Here is a 17,902-nt window from a genome sequence, read left to right on the forward strand (position 1 = left end):
TAATTGTTAGGAGATATTTTCCTATTCACCCTAATACATTTAACATGTGTTTTCACTAGTTCATCATATTATACTTTCTACTACTTGTAAATGTAATTTCTGGGAATAGATTATATTTTATAATTTTATTTTATAATGCTATATTTTACAATTTTATAACAGATCAATATTGAATTCAATAATTTTATAAGTAATAGTATTTAGATAATCAGAATTATAATCCAAGCATTTTCTATAGAAATATGCATGTGTATATATTTTAGGGCAAAGTTATAACCAATCCTTTGTAGATTAAGTAGCATTAGAAATGCTTTTGATGGGCTAGGCTCTCCACTATACTTTAATCTATTGTGAATTATGTTTGTATCTTCAGAAAAGGCCCAAAGTCACTTAAAATAGGTATGGTTTGTTATTAGATGTTAGAAGAATACTAGGAAGTTATACTCAAAGTCATTTTTTTTTTAGATAATTTTCTTTTCGGATGACCTAACAAGACTCTACTTCTCTGCTGAGGGCCATTACCGGTAATGGCCCTCAGCACTTCTCATAAGAAATTTCTCTGTGTTTGTTTTTTTAACATGCTAAATATCTATCTGAAACAATTGTCGATTAAGAGCAGGGGATACTTTTATATCACCAATCTCCTTTGACACTTTTTTCTTTTCCTTTGTACATTTAATTTGACATTTCTTACAGTAATATCTTTTCGTCTTTTAATTCCCTCAGCATTAGTTTAAATAATTGTAGCATTCTATGTTGTTTCTTAAAATATACTTTGTTGTCACCAATTAATAACATTGAATATTTAGCTTATTTACATGAATGAACTATCACAATAACTTAACATTGGTTATTAGCCTAAAGCTTGAACTGTGAACAATTTTGCTGTCAGTCCCTCTTAAAGGCTGAAGGTAGTCCTGTTGCCTACAGGGATTTTTGAAGCTGATATATATATATATATTACATATTTTATATATAAAATATGTAATATATATTATTTATTTATTTATTTGTGGGGATAGGAGATAGACCTAGTTCGTTTTTGTGGGACTCAGGACAACACATATGCCAACATTTATGTAGGGTAGATTACAGACATGAAATGTCTGGATTAAAGTGCAAGTATAATAAAAACCTGGAACAGAAAATGACCCTAAGAAGCAAAGTCTCCATTGTCCTTCTATTGTTTCTATTTCTGCTTAGCCTTACATAATGTCAGTACTCTTTTTGCAAATGTTAAGAACTCCTCATTTCTGTTTCAATTTCCCCTTATATGAGTAATAAAGTGGAGAGACTTTTCCTATGTTTATTAAAATATTAGTTAGACACATTTAAAAATAATTACTTGCCAGTATGGCCTTTCTAGAAAGACACTAAAATAATATATTTTACTTTATCTATTTCTGGAGATTTGAAAATACCCCAATATAGCTATGGCTTGAGGTAAGGAGTGGGGCATGAAAACCATCACACTGTGGAGACACCAGACTTCAAATGCGATATTCATACTGCTGTGGCTTTCATCTATTATTCAAATTGTATTTGCCCGCTTCTCCCTTCATATAGGAAATTTAAAATACTTCCAGGTTTTTATGTCTGTTTTTGAAGAAACGTATTTGCCTTTTTCCAGTAAACCTTACAATTTGATAGATTTAAAGTTGGTCCTTATGTTTTAGGGCAAATGCTAGAGGGAAAATTTTTAAAAAATATTGAAGAATGAGTTATAATGTATCAGCCAATCATCTAAACTTGGTGAGGCAAGGGTATTCCAAGTATATTGGTACTTTTATGCTGCTGTTTCTGAGAACCCTGAGCCTTGATCTGCAGGAGTTTGCATCAAAAGAAAGTTAACTTCTATTCGCTATTAAATTATTCCTCCAGCTCTAGATCTCTTTTCCATACCGAATCTCTTTTTTCTTTTTGTGTTTTTTCCCATGAAATCTTAATAGGAGCAGATCCAGAATCTTTAAAATACTTTCATGTAAGAATAGTTGAATTGTGATAGTTTGCAGTTTAGAAGTTCTACCAGGGAGTAGAGTTGGTGGTGACCTCTCTTTCTGAATTTATTTTCACTTCACTATTTTACCTTTCGCAGGTGCTCAGGAGTGATGGATATTATACTGTAAACTCATCTGCTCTTTTCTAATCCACCAAATTATTGATCAATTTACATTTAAAATCTCATATAAATATAGAACAATAATATCACCTATATGTTTTTCTAACTGAAATCCTCACTTAATGATTGCCCAGATGTATAGAGCACTGAACTCCTATGTCATAGGATATTCTGGAAAGATTTTCAAATTAATTGGCACACCATTCCTAAGTAGTCATTGGAAGTAGAGATGAGAAAGTAAGGAGAAATGGTTTATTTGTTGGTATAGAAATGAGAAAACAAATACCCAGGCAGACCTAAATCTTGGTGAGGCCCAGTGTCAAACCTTTCTCACCATTCCACCAGTGAAACTCTCTGTTAGGTTAGAATGGTCATTGACTTAAGTGCTACTTATGTGTTTGTCTGTAACAGTGCTTTTTGCCACTGAGAAATCTTTATTTTTTGAGCAGTTCCACTAAATGTTAGCCATATGTACTTACTGAGAGAGGACTCTGAGGAGAGAGTTGGGATTCTGGCTTCTTGTATGAGTCGCTTGTTGGCTCTGGATCTGGTAGAAGGCCAAGCTGTCCTAAATGATGGCTGGAAGAGAAGAACTGGTTAATATAGACAGTAGAAAAATACTGGTTGAAATGATGATGTTTCCCAGTTTTCATACTTACTAAAGAAACAATAACTCTTTACTATTGAGAATAAGTTTAAAGAACTATGAAAATTCAGACATTGGCCTATATTATCTTAATCACATCCAAAACATTTGGATAGGAAGGAGTTTTCATATTAAGGAAAAATGTGGAAAGAGTTTCCTTTTTAAATTTTGAGTTTTTTTCTTAATTATTACCTAACTTATATCCCTTTCCTTGAATTATATTTAGAAGTCTTAACTGAATTTTTGACTTTCTTAAAATGTACTTGAGCATGTTAGAATTTCTTCATCTATCTGATAAGGAACTTCAAATCTAAAGCCTCAGAGCAGCGTCTTTGCCCCTTTTCTAGGAGGTTGGGTCATAGAGTTTGTTTTACATGGCTTCAGCCTTTCACAGAATTTCCTTCACTAATGAAAAATGATCCATCACCCGCCATACTTGATCTAAGTCGGGAGCAACTGCTGAAATAAGCCAGAACGTGTCTGATATGGGTGAAGTGGAGCCCACCAATAATCCCTTCAGAGAAACAAAACAAAGAGTGAGCTTGGGTGGTTTCCAATTTTACCAAAATGTAAATATGACTTCAGTTGGGAATTTTATTTTTCACTACATTTACTCTCAATTACTTTGTTCAGTGGGTTTCTCAGATTGTGTATCTAACACTAAGCAAAAGTGTTGAGCTTTTACTGGAATATAGAAAAAGAAAAAGAAACTTGTGTATATACACTCACTAATGTTCTTTGGGAAAATACCTGTTATCTTATTCTACAGTTAGTGTAAGGACAGTAATGAAAAAAAATTGTTTTCATCTTTTAAATGTTTTTATATTAATGTTTTTAAACCCAGTAAAATAACTCATTTATACATGTTTTGGGGGAGATCTGTTGAAAAATGAAGCTTGCCAAGCAATATCGAGAGGGAAATGTTATTATCATATGAAAATTTGACCTTCATTCAACCTGTTTAAATAAAATTATTTGCTGAAAATACTAATCAACTAGACTTTTATGACTTTATTCAAGAAAGACCCTTTCCCATTTTTGACATCAAGAATGCCTGGGAGACTTTGACATGTGATGTGGTTCAAAATTCACTACATTTTATCCTCAAAGGATGAAGTACCATTGTGCTCTTGCATAGGTGGAATAGGAAATGTGCTTTTTGTTGGATAATATTCTTGGGCTGAGCCCATGGGAGGGGCCTCTACTGGATGATTCTGAAAATGTCTAATTCTGCCTTATTTTGGGGAGCCATTTAGTGTAATGATTAAGAGTAAAGAACGTGTGGTGCCTAGATTCAGATTCTCACTTTGATACTTTCTTGCTCTGTGACCATAGGCAATTCTAATTTTTCCTACTCTGAGACACTTTTCGTTAATACATTCCTTTTACATTTTAATAAACCTCTTTTCATCTGTGAAATCATTTCTAAGGCTATTTGGCATGAAATCACCCATTAGCTCCATAATGAGGTTGGATGAAGTCACATATATACTGTCGGGGCTGACCATGTCTCAGAGTCTTATTTCTGGATTCCAATTTGTGTGTGAGACCTGAAAATTAGAAAGAAATTAGAAAGAAATTTGGATTGCTCACACCTGTCTTCTGGGTTTGCTCTTGCAGTGGACATGTGGTTATATGTATTTGAGAGAAAATGCAGATAACCCGGCTTTTTATTTTCTTTTAATATCTGCTTACCTCAATCACATAGCTAGTCTTCGTTTTATTTGACTTATGGAAAGAATGCAGAACTTAGCAACCCATACTAGGAGACAAATTTGCATGTTTCTATGCATGCATTTGCAGAGTTACAGGGTCCATATATTTTCCTTTGTAGACTTATGGGTTTAAAGTCTTTGGACTAGAGGACCTTGAAAGTGTCTCCAGCTCTCTCACAGTCTCCAGGTTTCCTACCTATACTACTGTGCAGCTACTCTTTCACTTAGGATTTAGCAATTAAATATGTGCATGGGATCCAAACTGTAATATGATGGCACATATACAGGACAAACCATGAAAAAAATGTACATGAAAAATAATAAAGTTTCTTTTACTAAAACGTGTTAGTGTAAATACTCTTACATGCATTATGGCTGTTCCTTACAACATTGCACTATAGCTATTATTGTCTTGATTTTACTAGGGGGGAAATTGAAATTCCCAGAAGTAAAATAGCAAAACTAGGTATGTATTTAGCAATTACCTCATGCTATATCTAGATACATATATACTTTTCTACCATGTAAGTGGATAGCATGTACCAGTTCCTTAAAATTCCTTAAGTTTTTATTAATTGAGGTACAGGAAGTTTTGATATTACTTTTCTGGAAAGATGGAGGATATAAAATTGGACTTCATGTTCTTATTCCATTCAGTTTTATTGAAGGAAAATTATTTAAAATATAACATTTGCTTTGTCTTATAGACAATTTGAATAGAATTCTTACCAGCTAACTAATCTTAGATTACATATATTAAACATATATTCTTGGCTAGAGATGGAATTATAGGGATGAACAATTAGATAATTAATGAGTGTGTTCCAAGTGACTTCTTCTCTCATCAATAATATTTATTGTTACTTATCAACAAATGATGGGTCTGAATTTCCATAAATGTGTACCTAGTCCTTTTTATTTTGTGAAGTTGCTAGACTCTAATAATAATCTCACATACTAATAAACTACTATCAGTGTAAAGGATTTCATTCTGGGTCTGAATTGATAACCTTTTATTCATGGATTTTCTTAATTTTCTTCCAGTAGATCCTTTTTGGTATTGCACTAGAACAATATATTATGATCAGTGATTTATCCATGTGCATTTAAAGGCATTTGAATCTACTTGGATTTTTTCCCCCTGTATTTCAATTCCTGTATTTCAATATTCTTTTTTTTTTCATTGAGTAAAAGTGTTGCTTATCTTTATAGGAGATGCATACACCTAAACATTGATTGTATATGTCAACTCTCATTTTGTACTGTCAGCAGAAGTATAGAGTTAAAAGAGAAAAAAATCTATTAAAATATCCCATGGTATTTTATAGGAATATGAACTTTACTTAAAAGCATGAATTTCTATACTTTTCTCAATAATGTGTTTTTCTGCAAGTAGACTATATTCACTCAAATTATAAATGAAACTACATTTAAGATATTCAGTAATAGCTCAATATCTTTTTTTGTGAAATATTTGCTTCTTGATATGTTTTGGAGGCTACAGCAGTATATTTATATTATGAACTCAGATTAGCATAACTAAAGAGGACTCATTTGAAGGTAGTTTAACTCAATATTTTGTATGTCTAATGAGGTATATCTTAATCTTTCTCTATGTTCTACATGGGAGGAAGATCATTCTAAATTTGATTACTACTTAAAACTTCAAATTGGTATATTAAAGCTTAATTCACATTAGAAGTTTAACTAGTTCAGTTTTAAGAGTCATCTAACAGCTGTGCTAAAGATGTACTTGCCAACGTGTTTGGTCCAGGACTTTCTTACTTTTTAAAGTCTGATATATTCCACCTGATATAAGAAATTAAGAAAATGTTGTATATATTTAGTTAAATGAAACTTGTTCAGTATAGAACCACAAAAGATTTTTTTTTCTTGCTATTATATGCAGTCAGAAGATTACAGATATGTAAGTGCCTTGTAAAGGAGAATGTGGAAGATTCTAGCACACTATTTTTAAAAGAACACTCTTCACAAAATATTCACGACTGTCCAGGTTCTTAATGTCTTTTTTCTTTTTTCTTTTCTTTTCTTTTTTGTAGTTCAACATGAAGTAAACCTTTTCTGTTGAAAAGTTTGACTTCAGAAAGGATTTGAGTTTTAGCATTTCTCATTTTTTTCATAATTCTACAGAAAGGGTCTTTATTTTCAGATTTCTCATAGAGCTACTGTTTGACTAAGTTCTCAAGAATTCCTCTAAATGTTTTAGATATTTGGGCAGTATCATTTTGAGGCCAGAGAGTTATTTTAGAGGGGCCGGGATATCAAATATTACTTAGTACTATCCCTTTCCATGAATATATTAGAAAAGGAAAGAAATTCTGGCAAGTTCAAATCTGTCTGATTTTTGTTTTCAGGAGAACAGGTTGCAGAGACCTTCAAGTGGCTCTCCATGGTGGAAGCAGACCACTGCAGTGATGCAGCTGTCCCTCAGCTAAATGACGGGTGGAAAGGAATTAGCAATCTGTGAAATGCTTTTCCGAAGTAATTTTCCTCCCAGGGTCAAGATCTATGGTCACCATTTTTCTGGCATGATTTGCAGCTACTCATTTGTAGCCTTAGCACCAGTAGCAAATACAACAGTTGAAAGTGCAAGATGTTTCCTTGCTCATTTTTTCTCTCTTCCGCCTAACTAAATTTTTGGAATGCCAGTTCAGTGTTGCCATCTTCTATTCTGCCGTCTAGTTTTGTAAAACTTAAAATTCATGAGTGATGCTTTAATTTATGAATAAGAACCTTGTTTTGACATTTCTCTTTTAAATAGATAGGAATGCTACAGATCAGGAACACGTATAGACAGGACTGTATGTAGCATAGAAGGCTTTCTATTTAAGACTTTCTAGTGAGTCTTAAACATCAGTAGAGAGAGTGAATGATGGAATTATTTCAAGATATATACACTGTTGTTTACAAAAGCAATTGAAAAAAACCTCTTACCAAAGAAAGATTTAGAAATATGTTATATGTGTGGTGAATAGTTCTATGGCTACCCTTGGATTAGAATTCATTGTTAATTATAGATTAAAACTTATCTTTTAAGATGTCATTTTCATGAAAGTCAAGAAGACAGCAAGGGCTTTCAAGACACTCTTGATATGTTTCTGGAATGATGTGCAATTTATTTCATACATCTATTCTTAGGTGTTATTGTTAATCAGAATGCTGAAGTCTAAAATTTATAGAGGCTCTGAAGGACAGCAATTAAGGCCATTTGTCTTCCAAATGAGGCAATGTGGGTTCCACTGGTAGTTTAAATTATATTAGGGTACTCTTACCAATATAAAGGTAATGGGGCCCCTGAAGGCATGTGTTGGAAAGCAATAAGTCACTTTAGGGATGTGATAACAAATAATATTTTTGAGAAAAACTTTTCCCTTGGTGTATGAATTTGTGTTTTCTTGTTACCTCTTTTAACTGATTAATTTTAAATTAAAAAATACATCATTTTTCATGAAAGCATTTATAAAAAGTATATAGCATATTTTAAGGACAATATTAAGTTTTTAAGATGCTGGACTTTGGGTTATAAGAGGTGTGTTCATAAGAGGAATTCACGGATAGGCACTTTTGCTTTTGAAAAAGGTTTTAGGTCTGTGGTGTCATCTGGACACCTCTGATGTACTGTTTTGACTTTGATGCTGCCTTTTCTCTGTCATTGGTGAGGAATGTGACTTTCATTCATACTCAAAGGGCCAAATTTTTGATGAGCACAGTGAGAAGAATTTAAAGGCCCAAAGTTTACCACCCCTTAGCCTGTTGTTGCTGGTCCAAGAATTTGTTGAGTCTCTTTACACAGATCCCCATGGAAAGAAAAAATACAAGCTACTTGAAAGGAATCAGGTTATTGGTTTTTCTCATTAAAGCCACTGCTGGATTTTTATTAGTTCTAATTTATTTTCTTTCAAGATTAGACATATAGCCAGTTCTTATTTTCATGATTTGAATTCACAAAATATTTTGACTTGTGTGTGCCTGTATATAGTAGTCATTCTACTTCTGCCATACAATTACCCTTAAAAATAAAACCAGAAAAAAAATGCTGACATAAATGGGGAGAAAAAAGCAGGTTATTAAATAAAGTGGAAGCAATGATTAGCAACTAACTTGAGTGAATTTGTGCTTCAGTCCCCCTACATTTAAATCATCTTTCTGTATGAAAACAATTTAAATAATTATGGGAGAGTATTTCTCAGACCTCAACTGCTTTAGACTCTCTCTCTATAAAGTTCAGTTTGTCTCATTGCCTATTATGAGAAGATTTTATAGTTATTTTTAATAATTTATTTATTAATTCTAATTAGGTATATATGACAGCAGAATGAATTTTGATTCAGTGTACACAAATGGAACACAACTTTTTATTCTCTGGTTGTACACAATGTAGTCTTGCACCATAGATGTTGTCATACGTGTATCTAGGGTAATGATGTCCATCTCATTTCACATCTTTCCTGCCCCTATGTTCCCTCCTCTCCCCTGTCTTCCCTTTGCCCAATCACAGTTCCTCCGTTTTTTACATTCTCCCCGCCAACTGTATTATGGTCAGTATCCACTTATCAGAGAGAATATTCAGCCTTTGGTTTTTTGGAATCGGCTTATTTTGCTTAGCATGATATTCTCCAACTCCATCCATTTACCTGCAAAATGTCTTAATTTTATTCTCTTTTAATGCTGAGTGATATTCCATTGTGTACATATACCCCAGTTTCTTTATCCATTCATCTATTGAAGGGCATTTAGGTTGGTACCACAGTTTATGTTCTATTTTAAAAATAATTCAAAAGGTGTGCTTCAACCTTCTTTCTGGGGCTCAAACTTTTTTTATTTAAACAAAATATACTGATAGACATTTATTTTTATGTGAAAATTTAAAGAGAATAATAATAAGTAGGGGGACCATTGATTATTATGATTATGAGTACCACATCAAGTATTTCAATATAGTGATTGCTGCCCCATGTTTAGAACACGTGTTTGAAATATAACACTGGTCCTCTTTTCTGTTTCTAGGTGGCTGTACTTTTGATGATGGTCCAGGAGCCTGTGATTACCACCAGGATCTGTATGATGATTTTGAATGGGTACATGTTAGTGCTCAAGAGCCCCATTATCTGCCACCTGAAATGCCTCAAGGTAAGAATCATTCTCTCTCTTTTTTAATTTAAAAAGTCTTTTTATTAGTGTATTATAGCTATACATAAAATTGGGGTTCATTTTGACATAATCATACATGCATGGAATATAATTTGCTCATGTTACTCCCAAGTACTCCCTCTTGAGAACCATTTTATTTACTTAGCCATGGGGAAATGGCTTCAGAGTATGTAACATTTTCGTATTTTAGATATAACTATAATAATTTTTGTTATAATAAGCAAATTTATTATATTTCTTGGTGACATATATTAGTCTTAAACTATTATTTGCATTTCCCTTAGTCACTTTCTCTAACCCTATATTCTTCAGAATTTCTCATTATACCTTTCTTATGCTCTGTCTTTGCAAAAAAATAATATTAATTGCTTTTTTTCTCCTTAATATGAAATAAAAATGACAAACCAAAAAATAAAAATATAAAAAGCAGAATAATAAAAAGACTACTGAAAAAAATCTTACACTTGGATTGATTCATTTGATACTTATTCAACAAAATTACCAATTTGATTCAGTTATACTGAGTGGAAGGGCTTCCGGTTCCATGGTTGGAGAGAGACTGTCTCACCCTCCTGCTGATCATGAACAAACTAGTGGCTCTGATGGGGGAGCATCTTAGAGACAAAAATTATCAAATAGAGAAAGCCTTTTTTTCCCAGTGAATAACATAGAAATAGTGCTGAAACCTATTCATTGGTTTTGCGAAGATCTTGTTATATCCTTTGATTTTGTGGAATGAATACATCTTTTTTTTAATTTTTTGGGTGAGAACAAAGTAATGGAGTAATGCATCTCTGATTGTTTTCTCTTACTTTTGAAAACCACATTAGTAGAAGACATCAGCATATATATATACATATATATATATGTATATAATTTTATACAATGTTGGATTTATATTTGTGCTTTCAGTTCAACATAATAATTTGGAAATAATATGGGTCCTGTGTTTAGCAACAACTTGTTTAATTACAAAAATCAAAAATATAAACAGGAATTTCAAAATTTCAGTGGTAAAGAGAAGAAACTACCCAATTTTTAGAAAGAAACAAATATCATATATACTTATATATCATATAATAATGTATGTATAAAATATAATATGTAACTATATTATTGTATATAATCAATTGATATTCTGATTTTCTATTACCAACAACTTTTTAAAAATATATTTTTAGCATTTTATTACAATTAAATAAAATAGTTTAAAATTATTTTTTCTCTCAATTCAGAAAGTCCTTCCTAAACTGAGTATGAATTTTATTTATTTATTTTTTTGTTTTTATTATTAGTTGTTCAAGACATTACAAAGCTCTTGACATATCATATTTCATATATTTGATTCAAGCAGATTATGAACTCCCATTTTTACCCCGTATACAGATTGCAGAATCACATCGGTTACACATCCACTTTTTTACATACTGCCATACTAGTGTATGTTGTATTCTGCTGCCCTTCATATCCTCTACTATCCCCCCTCACCTCCCCTCCCCTCCAGAGTATGAATTTTAGATAGGCAATTTTAAACATAACAATTAGAAGTGAAAATATCAATTCCGGTGATGGACAAAAATCACTTTTACCAGCATCTTCCCTGAATTTGCTAATTAGTATGATTCATAAAATGCAAAGAAAGAAATATCAACATATCACAAGAATGCAAAGCAAATAAAGGAAAGCCTAAAAGTTATATTTTGTGTTATAAATGAATATAGTATATATGTCCTTTAAAAGTGTTGTTTTCAATTAATTATTTTTTGGGGTGTGTGTAATAATTGTATTTAGCAGTGGGATTCATTTTAACATGTTTGTACGTGTACATAACAATTTGGCCAATTTTCTTCCCCTTTCTCTCCTCCTAACCTTCTTCTTCTACTCTAATGCTTTGTCTCTTTTTTATTTTCATGAGATCCACTTCCCCTACCCCCACATTAAGTCTACACTATGGTATGTACATGGATTAAATCTGCTGCTTATTCTTAATTGTCACTTCTCATGGCTGATTAGACAAATGGTTATTTCTGAGGCTGGACTGAGCCATAATTTCTTTTGCAGAGGAATAAAATGATACTTTGCGCTTGACATCCTTTTCTTGTGTTTGACCCCTATATCTTCAACAGACTCATTTAATGTTCTGCATAAGTTTGTATTTTTCGTTCAAAGGTACATAACCTTATTTTGCTGGTGCATTTTAATTAAAGAAACAACTGCAATTTTTGGCCTGAATTTTCTCTGTGGTATATTTAGACTGAATTTTTCATTTTTTAAAGAGGGTGGGCTGGAATGCACACATTTTGACTGTTTATCATCAGAGAATAATCAGAAAGACGTTGATTTATGGAAATGTTACCATTGTTAATTACCATTGATGGTGGATAATGAAGAGCTGAAGAGATATTGCTCAGATGACCTTGTTGGCTCACCTTTGATGCACAACCTAATTGGTGGTTACAGTAAAATATGATATGCACAGAAAATGAAAGTGTTTGAAATTCAGCCAGATCGACCAATTAATAAGACATTAAGTAATTAATCACTCAAAGGAGGGAAAAAAGGTCATGGCACTTTATTTTTTCCCGAGTATAACTGTGTTTAGTTCTGAAGAGAGTTGAGAGAAAACACCATATTTATTTTCTTTATAGAAGATGCTGTTTTATTCATTTTCCTTATGATATTTCTTCAAAGTGCTGACTGAATATTATCTGCCATAAGGAGACATTTAGACTTTTCCTATTAAAGTTTTATGAATGATCCTTTTATTTTCCAACGTATAGACAGGTAGGCTTCCTTCTTTTGTCTACTTAAAAGTCACACACAAGCACTCATACAAACCAAAATCCCAAGCATCAGTAACCACTGTAACAGGAAGGTTGGCTCTCTGACATGAACTCGTTATTGAGCTCTATACAGTTCTTGGACGTTGCTAATCTATTTCTGTTAATTGACTTTTTGGACTAGATGCCAAGAGGGGAAGAAGAAATGTAGGGTGAATAAATAATTTAGAATGATACAAGAAGGAGTATGTGTTGAAGAGTAGAGAAAGGAGGAAAATAATGTCTCCACGTGGAAAGATACAGTACTATCAAAAATTGCTTATAACACTCTGCAGCAGTTGCCACATATTACTTTTGTTAGATGACAATGATGCCTAACAGGCCTGCTAAATATATTTAATAACAGCATGCCAAAGAATGAGCACTTTGTGAAAGAGTCTTAACACCTAAAAATGACTTGAAAATCTGAGCACCTATTCAACTTAGTCATCAAGGAAATGCAAATTAAAGTCATAATGAGAAACTGCTGCAAACGTGATTTCAGGTGTTGGTGAAAATGTAGAGCAAGCGAAACCCACATAGACTACGATTGGATGTAAATCCTTACAACTACTTTGTACAGCCTGCTGACCTGCTAATTCATTTTTGGGTATAAGCCCAGCAGAATTGAGTGCTCATATTCCCGAATGACACATGTAGGAGTATTTACAGCATCAGCATTCATAATGGACACAAGCTGAAAACAACTTGAACAGCAGTGCAATAGACAAATAAATGTTGGAATATTCATATGGTGGAATCTTACTTCACAATGAACATAGATTATTGTTTTACACAACGATGTGAATGAATGTCACAGCCACAGGCTCGTGGGAATAATACCAGACACAAGAGTATGTGTTATGTTTACATAAATTTGAAAATGAGGTAAAAGTAACTGTTGAGTTGGAAATCATGGTGTTATTACCTGTGGGAGGGCCTAGGGAGATGGTCTGAAGATGAGTTGTGTAGTGTTCTGTGTGTATCTTATAAGTTCATAAAAGGTAACAAAATCAGTGCTCACAAAGATACTACTGGAAAACTAAAATAATTAAAATTTTACAGATTAGAATAAAAGATGCATAACATGAGACCTCAAATGGGTTCAAATTCTTCTTTTCCCACCATCCTGGATCCCTCTATTCCTCTATACACACACACACACAAACAAACACACACACACACTTACACATTCTCTCTCTCTCTCTCTCTCTCTCTCTCTCTCTCTCTCTCTCTCTGTCTTTTCTTTCTCTCTCTGTTCTTTGACATTTTGTGGCCTTTTAATGTTCCCTTTCCTCTGCTTAGATATTTCTTTGTCCACTTATCCATTGACCAAACTCTTACCTATTGTTGCTATGTCTACACAAGTTCCCAGTGCTTTGGGAAGATTTTCCTGACTGGCTTAGAACTCTTAATTTTATTCTACTCTTATAACCCCATATATACTTGGCTGTACTATACTTTGTATATAATTAAATTGCTAATGTTATATTATCAGTTTTATATGTAATTTTTTATTACTAGACTATAATGTCCTCATGAATCTCATTTTAAAAATTTAAAATTTTCCAATACACTCTTTTACTTACACAAAAATGTCAGCTCTTTTAATATCAAATTTAAAATGTTTTGGTCTTTATTTGAATAGTAAAGCTGTTTTTCTCTGGATTAAAAAATTAATTGAATAAAATTCCCCTTTTCTCAAATATGATATTGAATTCACATTTTAATGTAACTAGAAGGACTTCACATAATTATTAATATTAGGTTTTTTGCCTTTATAAATGGCATCACCTGTTTATTTTAGATATATTTAAATGTTACTAATACTACCCAGAAAAGGTTTTTTTTTCATTTCTCTCTTCTCTCTGTGCTTTCTTGTCAAATTCATCCAATGTTTACTTATCAAAAATTGGATATATAAATATATAACATTAACCTACAAAGAATGAGATGTTGTATGAAAACCATCAATTGTTCTTTGATCGCAAATGCATCAGGGTCTGTGATCTGGTCCGTCAAGTATTTTATGTTTATGACATCATAAAACAAATTCATCTGACCATTTTACTATATGTTCTGTTCATGATCAGAGTGTAGGAACTGTGATTGTAATTCATCTTTCGTTGTAATTATAACTGCTTTTCCTTCTTAACACGTTTTTGTAAAATGACTAATTGAATTTTAGTTTGGAGTCCCTAGAGTACTCCTTTGACAGTATTTAAAATTATGACTACGTTATATTCCACCTTCAATCTGGTACTTTTACTGATAATAATGTAAATCACTGTACAGAGTTCCTAATTTAAATTACATTTTATATATTGTAAAATATAAAAGCCCTTGGTCATTAAATCAACCTAAAAATTGAAGTAAGAAACCATCCTGGCTAAGTTATAAAACTTAGCCAGGTGTGATTCAATAGTTTAAGACCCTGCTGGATTTCAAGTGTGTCTCTGTGTCAAGTCCCCAAACTAAAATGTAGAACACAAAATGAGATGACACAAACAAAGAAGCAAAAGAAACAATACTGTTAAGAAAGTGCCTTTTTATTAGTTTGTTACATGTAAAACTGAGTATCTTTATTTTTCTTAGATTTTAAGCATAAATTATTAGCCAGATTGTTAAAATGGGACCTGCCTTCTTCAAATATTTATTTGGTGAGATTCAGTTGCTTGTGTATTTAAGAGGGAGTGTGGTTAGGTCACATGATTTTGTACCTGGCTTTTTCTGATGGTGGTGAAAAGTAAATAAAACATTCATGTCCACAATTTGATACAGATGATAACATTTATAGGTAACACAGTTTTAGGTAAGTTTTCTATTTGATACTAGTCTCGGTATTGTAGTGGACAATTCTAATTTATATTTACATAATATTATATATATATAGTGCTATACATTTTAATACCTCTGAGAAGAAATTTCAAATAAGTTTTTGACCTCTCATTTCTAATCTATAGTCTTTCTGGGAATAGTAATTGCTTATTAAAATTAGTAGATCGCTTTACTTAATATTTTCCTCACCCTATTATACACAATTGATAATGAGGCATGTAATTTTTGAGAATCATATCTGCGATAAATCTCACACAGTTGAATTGACAGAATCATCTGGTAGTACATCTGTCAGAAACAAGGCATGGCAGAGAGTAACAGGGCAAAATTATGTGCATTTAGTGTTGGTCATGAGATGCTGAGTTTCCCAACATTATGGTTGCTTTTATGTTTGAGGATAGAGACATCGGGCCAAAATGTTGGCTTCTTCTCTCTTTTGTCATCTAATTAACATTGTCTGTTAATACAAGTAGAACTATATGTGTGAATAGATGTAGTAGTATTCCTGAGGAGAACTGAGAAATGGATTGGCCCTAGGGAGAAGAAAGGAAGGGAAACAGGAAGGGGAGGGAAGAAAGGCAAGAGAATGGCTTAACCTCAGTTCCTGAACACAGCAGGGCGGGCCTCAAAATGCTGGGTATGGGAGTTAGAATCTTAGGAGTCTCAACCACAGAAGTTTAAATCTGAAAGGATATGCTTCATTCAGCAGTTTTCACATTTCTTTTAAACAATAGAATTCTTTAGGAAAAAAAAAATTCTTATTACTCAAATCTGTAAAACCAGTAACAAGGAACTAATGGTCCCAGGACCTACTTCTTTGTAACTTCCAGTACCCTGACTCTTAAATACTTCCTCTCTACCACTCCTGTTCCATCAAGGTGGCTTTTGTGAAGAATGCTTGGAGATATCTGTCTTTAAGGGACAGTCTGAATACAGTGATTTTGCAAACTCAAGCCCTTTCAGATAGGCATCTCTGAGAGGAGAGTTCATTGCTATTAGTTAACCACTTACTGGTAGATTATTGAGTTTTGTTACAGTAGGGACATGATCTATATATTTTAATCCTCAAAACAACCCTACAGAATAAGTGACATTTTAGAGAAAAGTGGAGTGAATAACTTGCATAAAGCCACACTAGGACAGAATTTGAACTTTGGTCTGTCTCATATCACTGCCACAGTAACTTCCTACTTTATCACTGCAGTTTAGCTGACAAATTCCTTTACTTGGTTTGGACAATTAAATCCACTATATAATGAGCCATTTAAATTATTTAATCCAGAATGGTTTTCTACCACTTCATATAAGATGCTATTTTTTCTAGAATTTTAAAGCTTTATATATGAAATAGAATCTAAGGTTCGCTGCTGTTGGAATTGCTGCTGAGTTTCAGGGTTTTCTCAGTATATACTGTTCTCCTGGGGAGATGCTCTGCCCTCTCTTTGATTTACCTGTATGTTATTTTTAGTCATTTGATGAACACTTGCTGCATGTCTGTCTAAGCAAACCTGTAGAAACACATATATTATCTACTTTCTCATTAGAGCTTGTATGGTAGAAGAAAAAAAATCATGGACTAAAGAAATCAGACTAAAGTCTAGGGTTTGAAAATAATTTTAAGACTTTGTTTGCAGTGGGGTATTTTAGGACAAGAATTATGGGCTTATTTCAATGTGCTCTTCCAAAACATGTTATCATGTGTCTGTTGATGTTTTTGCCCTGAGCACAGAGAAGATAGTTTACTACATTTGAGTTACTTATTAAAAATGGTGAGAGTTGGAGGCAGGGCAGGGTGAGAGAGTGAAAGGCTATAATGGACTACTTGAAGGGTGAGCCACTAAATGAAGGCTGGTTTTTAATGTAAGGACTATTACCCTTACAGACATAAATGCAGCATGAAGAATGTCTAAATTACAGAGAACAGAAATGGCATGCTGAGACAGGAATTTTCTTCTGATATTTCAGGTACATAATGTATCTAAGTTAGATATGTTCCAATATAGCCAAGTATTAAAAAAATAGAGAAAATATATTTGTGTCAGTGCTACAGAACTTCCAAACTCCTAAATGAATTAGAGATAAGAATACAGAGTAATTTCAAAGTCTATACAGTCACCTTTAACATATACCATAAAATCAATACATAGTTCAAAAAAGCAAAATGACTTTCCTTGGGAGGAGAGTGACTGAAAGTACAGTTATAACCTTATATTTTGCCTTTCCAAAAATAAACTTGCCTCATGATGGCTACAACCTATCTCTGTTTAAAAGCTTATTATTTTTCAAACATAAGAATGCCAGGGAAATAAGTATATCAAAAAGCAGCACAAGGGAATAATTAAATCGGGGATTACTTAAAAATATATACAATATTAATAATCTCATTGTTATTGTTGTGAAAAATATGTAGCTATTTTTTAATTTATAGTAGGTTATTATTACATGTATAAAACATTTTAAAATTTCAGAACCTAAAATTTCTAACCTAATTTCCATTGAGAGTGCTGTAGCACTGTTGTCAAGGCCTCATTTCCTCTCCTGTGCCCAGAGAGAAAAAATATTCACTAATAAATATTTTTCAGCAAAAAGTACA

At 32.6% G+C, this 17,902-nt stretch overlaps 1 protein-coding gene across 15 annotated transcripts in view; it reads left to right on the top strand.

Annotated features, from left to right (window-relative positions):
• The window catches only part of Ptprk (protein tyrosine phosphatase receptor type K), a 522,697-nt gene that overhangs the window by 108,428 nt on the left and 396,367 nt on the right, over positions 1-17,902 (top strand). For all 15 annotated transcript variants that reach the window (XM_078019195.1, XM_078019197.1, XM_078019198.1 and 12 more), the window contains exon 2: positions 9,509-9,631. In XM_078019195.1, coding sequence (XP_077875321.1) covers positions 9,509-9,631 — 123 coding nt within the window. The remainder of the gene's footprint in view (positions 1-9,508; positions 9,632-17,902) is intronic.

The sequence above is a fragment of the Ictidomys tridecemlineatus genome, chromosome 8 (assembly GCF_052094955.1).
Source record: "Ictidomys tridecemlineatus isolate mIctTri1 chromosome 8, mIctTri1.hap1, whole genome shotgun sequence".
Classification (NCBI taxonomy): domain Eukaryota; kingdom Metazoa; phylum Chordata; class Mammalia; order Rodentia; family Sciuridae; genus Ictidomys; species Ictidomys tridecemlineatus.